The 7,892-nt window shown below is 26.5% G+C and overlaps 1 protein-coding gene across 3 annotated transcripts; it reads right to left on the bottom strand.

Moving 5' to 3' along the window:
- On the bottom strand, window positions 1-2,716 carry LOC101260974 (plasma membrane-associated cation-binding protein 1). 3 transcript variants are annotated; one of them, XM_004248365.5, is made up of 5 exons: window positions 2,466-2,716; window positions 1,589-1,734; window positions 1,097-1,186; window positions 684-768; window positions 1-494 (listed from the first exon to the last, which is right to left on the bottom strand). In XM_004248365.5, exons 2-5 carry the CDS (start codon window positions 1,697-1,699, stop codon window positions 175-177), a joined length of 606 nt encoding a protein of 201 aa, XP_004248413.2. In that variant the 5' UTR covers window positions 1,700-1,734; window positions 2,466-2,716; the 3' UTR covers window positions 1-174. The 3 variants fall into 3 exon arrangements, with proteins under 3 accessions (XP_004248413.2, XP_025883674.2, XP_019071667.2); XM_026027889.2 differs by having other exon boundaries at window positions 2,414-2,525; XM_019216122.3 differs by lacking the exon at window positions 2,466-2,716 and adding an exon at window positions 2,144-2,424.
- Between the last annotated feature and the right edge of the window lie 5,176 nt (window positions 2,717-7,892).

Genomic DNA, 7,892 nt, shown 5'->3' with positions numbered 1-7,892 from the left:
TCAATAAAAATACACAAAGACTTTGTTGATGAGATAATATGGTACAAAGAAAATAAACAAGGAGAGAAACACTAACAAAAGAATAATAAATCAAGTTTTTCTCACAGTAAATAACCATGACACATTAAAAAAAAGAAGAAGATAAAGATGCAAATTTTTAGACGTATACGATGATTAAACCACCTTTGGTGCTTCTTCCACCTTAGTTGCAGGTGCCACGTCAGCAACAACAGTAGCAGGTGCTTCTTCCTTGTTTGGTTCTCCAGACTCAATAACTATCTCCTTCTCCTTCTCCTTCACCTTCACCGCCACCTCTTCAGTTGACGTGGCGGCTGGTGCATGCACGTCATCAGCAGCCGCGGGTTCCTCTTCCTTCTTATCTTCTGTGACTATGAAAGTGGAAACTTTTTCGAACACAAAAATAATTGGGCCCGATACATAGGAAGGCCCAAAGTTTGAACTTGCTTCGCTAACAGCTTTTGATCCCGGAAATTCTTCAATTATTACAAGTACATATACACCAAAGTTTAGTTAGTGAAAACAAGAGATGTAGGCTAAATTATATCATTAATAAAAAATATATTTTAGTAAATTTGAACATATATTGGTATGGATTATCGGAGCAAACAATTTAAAAATATATTTTAGTAAATCATATAAAAAACAATAAGTAAAATACTTACCAATCTTGACAAGGTCATCAAGGAATTTCTGAACCCCATCTGAGTTTTTCTTCAGCCCTGCACCCTTTGGTTCCTTCACTAAGCTCTGTATATATTTTTTTCATCGTAACAAAAAAACGTAGTTCAGTGCACTAAATTTTTAAAAATGAATTGACTTTTATTATTGTAGATAATTTTTATCTTATATTTCTGCAGAAATGGTTATTACAGCTTGAATGTCCATACAATCATACTATTTATATACTTTATTCCTCCAAAAATTAAATAAATGTCACTTCACGTTCAATATTGAAAATTGAGCATATTAGAATTAGACACTTATCTGAAACCCAAAAAGAATAGTATTTAATAATTCTGCTAAAATTTGCATAATATTATAGTACAAATAAATAATAAGTGTATTAGAAAAAAACCTTGATCTCAACTGCAGCAGCTTCATAAATTTCAACAACTTTGGGTTGAAGCTCAGTCTTCTTCTCTTCAAACTCCTTGCTATATTCCTCCTGAAATATAGCAGACAATAATTCATATTAAAAATTTAAAATTATATATATTGATAATATAATAATTTTTTCTCTATTACTTATATTAAATAAAGTTATTCAAAGTGACATGATTATATAAAGATTTTTTATCCATCAATTTGTATAAATAAATTCTTTTTCTATTTTCTATTTCTTTTTTTAACAAAAAAAGTGACTCTATGAGATAATTCTGTCCATTACATATTAATTGCCTCTTACATTCTTCTTAAAGTATCATAAATAAAATGAATTATTTACAATTTACCCTTTATTCGATCCCTTAATATTTTTTTAAAAAACTTATAAATTGTTTAGACTTCAAACAAATTAAAATATTTGATAAATATATATATATATATATATATTTATTTATTTTTTTACCTTAGCTTGATCAAAAGTCTTGCATGCCTCAGCAGCAGCAGTTTTCTTGGGTCCATTTTTATCAAAGATCTGCTTGATCTTTGGAAGAACCTTTGCTTTCCAGTATCCCATCTTTATTTCTTTCGTATTAAATACTCACAAAATATCTACATTTGTAGGAAGAAAAAATAAATACACAACATGATGAAAATTCTTGCTATAAAAAATTAATAAGTAAGATGAATAAATTATGTAGCTAAACAACAAAACAAAATATGTTGCTAGTCTTATTTAACGATGGATTAACAATAAGCTACTAAGAAAATAAAAATTAGTGATAAATAAATTTTTGTAGCTAAACAACAAAACAAAATATGTTGCTAGTCTTATTTAGCGATGGATTAATAATAAGCTACTAAGAAAATAAGAATTAGCGATAAATAAATTTTGTAGCTAAACCAATAAACTTTATTGCTAATCATATTTAACCATGGATTAATAAATATATTATATAAAAAAAACTACTGAAAAAATAGGAATTAACAATAGATGGAACACCTAAAAGAAAGAATTGACCTTAAGTTTGTCCTACACGTTCTCCTTTTCTCAAATTTTGTTGCTAATCTTATTTAACAACATATTATGAGAAACAAATCTATAGCTAATTAACAATAAAATCCATTGTTAATCCTATTAAGTATATATCATCAAAAAGCTAAAAGGTAATTAGAGTTAACGAAAGACAAATTTTATAACTAAACAACAAAAATTGTTGTTAATTCTATTCAATAGTGAATTTGTAACAACTTATCAAAGTAATTTTATAGCCAAAAAATTGATGATAACCTTTTTGTAGTAAGAAAGCAAGAAAGAATTGAGTATTGTGTGTTTCACTTACATGAATATGAAGAAAGCAAACTGAAATATCTCTCTTCTTTGTTTGCAATTATATATTTGCTCTCTAATAATAATAACAGATAACTGTTGTTATATATGAGTGGACAATTCAAAAAAAAAACTTTTCTATTTGTTAGCCAACTGTGCTTCCAAATATAAGGACCTGACAAGGCCTTATACCAACAAAGACTTATTTTCAACTCCAAATACTCCCTCCCTTTCTCATTATTTACACATATATCCATATGCATCGATCGGTTAGTTTGATTTATCAATTTATTCACTGGAAAAATAGATTTTTTTTTTATCTTCAACGGTTTGATTTCAATTTAATGGATCAAAAAATATTTTTTTATATCTATAAAAATAGAAGTGCAACAAGTGAAAAAATAATACTCACTAATTTGTGTCGAGAATAGAGAAAGTGTAACGATAAAAAGGCTAGTTTGTGTGTCCTACAATCGTCAGTAATACTAAAATTTAGAAAATAAGGTTAGTAAATTGTATAAGTCATAGTATAATATCTGGGAGTAAATGAGTAATTTTAATATAATCTCATTAGGTTATCGATATAATTATTTGTCAAATCATAAAATTGAAAACCAAACTAATAACCCAATAAAAATTATACAAAATCATTAACCTAATACCAATAAACTATTTATGTTTTTCAATTGGTATATCAGTTAAATTATTTTTTGAACGCTTCTATACGAGTGTAGCAGGTTAATTCAATTTTTTTGATAAAATATTATATAATATCATTATGGATTAAAATTAACTTTTTATAAAAAATACTAAATATTAAATTTCGTTATGAAAATTTTGAATCCGCTGCTTCATATAACCGTATGCTGACCTAACCCACCATGCTTTCACACCTCTGGCTTTTTATGTGAACAGAGTTGATCGTAGAATTTGAGCATTGGATACTTGCACAGCACACATGTTTTTTTTAACGAAAAAGAAAAATCAATAAGTAACTAATTTAAATACCAAATTCACCCTTACATAATTAATTTAAATACTTCACCCGTTTTAATTTAGGTAAAGTTATAAACTTCGAGAAACGATTTTTCTAATTTTGAACGTAAAATTATACGTAAAATTTTTCGTTTTAATTAAAAATAAAAAAATATATTTAAAAACACTTAATATTCCTAATAGTTATCAATTCAAAATATTTCGAAGGAATACATAAAGTTGTAGTCAAAGAATTTATTGGTCAATAAAAGTATTTAGATATAAAAATTCAACTCTTAACGGAGATAAACAATCTTACGTACTTCAGTTTTTATTTACTTAAATGTTGATTGCCATAGTTATTCTGTTGGAAGATAACATGATTTAATGAAGAATTGAGATACACATAATAAATGGCCGTCGGATAGATACTATAACAAAATGATTTTTAACGATATTGAATATTGATATTAATAAAAAGTGCTTAGTTAAGTGTCATTAGAATCAATATTTCTAAAGGTTTTAGTGTCATACACAAAGAGCTCTAATTGTCACTAAAAATGCATATTTAGTGATAAATAAAAATTAATTAATTACCACTAATGATTATTTTTCATATAGTGCTAGTTTGAAGGTGATCAATTATGTAAGTATTAACTGTCGCACAAGTAATATCATGTTCAATAGTTAGTTACATAAAATTAATACGATATTTAATTTGTAATTTAAAAATCACATAACTAATATACGCGAGAAAATCTATGTATTATCTTATACAGTTGTTGCTACTATGAATAATTTTTTATATCATTAATAACTAGGTCATCAAGGATATTATGGTCATTTGAAGTAATGAATTGGTTGGTTTTGACTAATTTGAGGAAATAATGATTGGAGTGGGTGATTTTGATGAATGAATATTGAGGGCAAAATGGGTAAAAGAAATTAACAGCTAGCAAGTGGGTCAATCAGAGTTGGCGTGGGACCTTAAAATCCAACTTGCTAACGTGGCTTCGCTGGTTTCTACAAAAATCACGCCGTCAAAATAAATCTCCCCGTGACAAATCTGCCCTCCTTGTTCTATCTAAATTACATAACTGCCATACTATTTTCTTGACCATATACTTTATTTTTTACCTAAATACAAAGTGTTATAGAATTATATTTGGACAAATTATCTTTCGACAACATTTATATAGTCACCTTTAATAATTCAATACAACCTTTTTTTTTTTTTGGGGAAAAATCATGTTCAAAGTCCTATTTATTTTCCGTGTATCTATTTGACAAAAAAGGGGGAAAATAGGTTTTATTCCTTGAATTGAAAATTAAAATTAAAAATTGAAACAAGTGCAACAAATTAAACAGGTGGGATTATCCATCAATAATTGATAGGAATAGTATTTTTACCTACTTATACATAAATATAATGACTAAAAATAGTGTTTTATATATGAGGAATGGGGGTTGATTGGAAGGTTAATTCAAATAAAATAATTGAATGATGAATATATGTTTTGATTAATGATTTGATAAGTAGGGCCATAGAGGTGATGATAATACGTTGGCAAAGCACATGGGGGTGATTATAAATAAATGAGGTGATTAAGGAATATTGATTTGTTAATCAAGGACTAATGACAAGCAACGACACCTAACTTCTCTCTTTTTTTTATTTTATTTTTCAATTAATGTTTGATATCTATATTCATAGTGAGCCTCATGCTTTCTAATATAATTTCATTTTTTGTATTTGAAGTTCAAACATGAAACTTTAGTTAAAAGTGAAAGACTCGTATTCATTAATTTACGACTCTTATTAGTTTACACCTTGTTTGTTTGGATAGTTGTTACCCATTGTATTGTATTGTTAGTTTTATCAATACAATGATTGTTTTGATTATTATTTAAATTATATTGTTTCATATCATCTAGATTCATTGTTAGGTAACAACGAAAAGACTCATTTCTTGTAACAATTGATTTGGTGTGATCGCGTTATTACCTTAATATATATTTTCTTCTCATTTTGTCTTTACTTATTAAGAATTTAATAACTTGATTTTATCATTTGTCGTATCTTTTCGTAGTACGTACGTAATTCTATCTGATATCATCTTTTATTTTAGGTTTATCATTCAAATTATGAATATGCATGTACATTATGTGAAGATGGAGAATAAACAATCTATCAAAGCACTACATTCATTTGAACAATACAATATAATATAACATAATACGTTATAAAACGGAATAGCCATCCAAACAAAATGGTAATAATTAACAAAACGATTCAAGTATCATATGTCATCCAATATTTGTAAAAATAACTGATATTCATTCTAAATTAAATACAAGATTTTATGTAGCAAATAAATTTATTTTGAGAGTAGATTAATTTCTTGAGAATATAATTTGAGCAAAGTCTTTGTAAGTTCTGCCAACAAACACAAAGTGTGATAAGCTTGCTGTAAACATCAAATTTAGTACACCTTGCACACAGGAATATTATTATTATTTCTAATAACCAAAACCAGCTTTTCAATTTTTTTGGATTCTTGTATCTTTTTATATATATGCTTTTAATAATTAACCACCAATTTATGTAGGCATATATACATGAGCTGTTGGGTTATTCCCCCCCTTTTTTTGTTTTTGGTTGTGATTAAATCACATGGAAATACAAGTCACCATAATTATTAAAGCAATCACTCTACCCTATTTTCATTTCTTATGAAAATCCAGTATGTCGATTATATAAACTTTCAACAATTATATCATAATTCTGTTCTGGTAACGATTGTAAAACATATGGTAAATAACAAAGATTTGAGAAGTCAAAATAAAGATGTGATAATGAAAAACAAGAGATGCATTTTTGAAAGAAATTTCCTCTTACTTCTTATTATTTATAATTAATATTCACAATATCATCTTCTTTTATAATATAGGCTGATTTTCTGTCTGAATAGTACCACTATAATTATCCCCTATCTCACTAAAACTATACTAATTTTTCTAACAAAAAATGTTATTTGTGTAACGAAAGATCCTTTATATTTATATTTATTAAAAAACTCACTAGTTCCTAATATTATTACGTAAAACTAATATTTGAGTGGAGAAATTATGTAGTATCAACATTAATTGCTCTTCTGTCATCTTGAAAGCGATCTTGATTTTAGCCATTCACAAAATATTTTAGATTTTTTCATTTGTTTTCTGTTACCATATGTCAAGTGACAACCCAAATCTACTCATATATATCTACAATTAATTATTAAGAAATTGAATATCTATCTATTTTTATCATTTTTTGTCCACTTGTGTAATATTTACTACACAATTCAATTAAATTTGAATTTATATAAATAAATTCATCAAATAAAATTTAAATTTAATATCTCTAATTAAAATATAAAATTACATATATTATAAAACATTGTCTGAGGTTCAAGACAGTAAGCCATTTCAATTTGTGGTACGCAAACGAAATTTATCATCATGGGTGAAGAGAATTCTTCTCAATATGTTGTCTCAATTTCATTTACAAACTCTTATTTTTGGATCTAATCTTAAATTAATTTTTTTGATAGAGATTCTATTAATCAGATAAAAATAAATTTTCACTCATTATTAAAATGTGATTACACTTTTATCATTTTAAGTTACGAGGATATTTTCCAAGCAAAATTCAATCTCAAGGTTCTATTAAATTCCAAAGTCTAAATCAATCTACAACATAATTAATTGGGAGCTAGTAGCAACTACCAAAATCCTTTCATTTCTTGATGGTGATACATAAATTGTGTCTCTCATTTGTCTACCTAGGCAGGTTCAGTGTGTTAGTTATGATTCACAAAAAAATTTAATAACTTTCGTTCATGTATATGTATTCAAATATTTATTATTTATTTGAGATTGCTAATAAAATTTTTAAATTTTAAATTTTAATTGGTGTGCCTTAATCCTTTTATCAAACTCTGTGACATGGACATCCAACATTTTATATAGTTCAATTAGTGTCAGTTTGAGTTTATCTGAACGAAAAAAAATTAATTTTCTATATGACGAATATTATTAATAATATCAATGACTAGTAGCAGGATATTACTTTAGTCCTACTATGAAGCAACTTAGAGGTATTTTACGCTTGGCGTAGTCACATACGATGAACTATTGGAATACGTTAGTTAAAATATACTTTTTTATTAAAAATAATTATATTACGTGAATAAATTCTTACGTATGTATACATATACTAGTCTTTGCTCACGTGCAACGCACGTGTACCCTATTAATTAATATTCCATTTTTTTTTAAATGACACAAGTATAAAATATATAAATGAGGCATAAAGTAGATTTTTTCGAAAAATAATCATAAACTTGAAACAATGAAGGGTGACATGTATACTCCAAATTTTGTGAATTAATTGAAACGTCAAGTAATATTACCCTATTAT

This window comes from Solanum lycopersicum, chromosome 10 (assembly GCF_036512215.1).
Source record: "Solanum lycopersicum chromosome 10, SLM_r2.1".
NCBI classification, from domain to species: Eukaryota; Viridiplantae; Streptophyta; class Magnoliopsida; order Solanales; family Solanaceae; genus Solanum; species Solanum lycopersicum.
The sequence above is the reverse complement of the archived record's forward strand: the minus strand, read 5'-3'. Positions and strand labels throughout refer to the sequence as shown.

Bases quoted from the DNA above. Each gene is read 5' to 3' on its own strand.
- LOC101260974 (XM_004248365.5), bottom strand. From the start codon at position 1,699: ATGGGATACTGGAAAGCAAAGGTTCTTCCAAAGATCAAGCAGATCTTT. The intron at 1,187-1,588 runs GTAAAAAAATAA...GCTATATTTCAG, and splicing joins AGACTTTTGATCAAGCTAAG to GAGGAATATAGCAAGGAGTT. The intron at 495-683 runs GTAAGTATTTTA...TAATAATTGAAG, and splicing joins TGATGACCTTGTCAAGATTG to AATTTCCGGGATCAAAAGCT.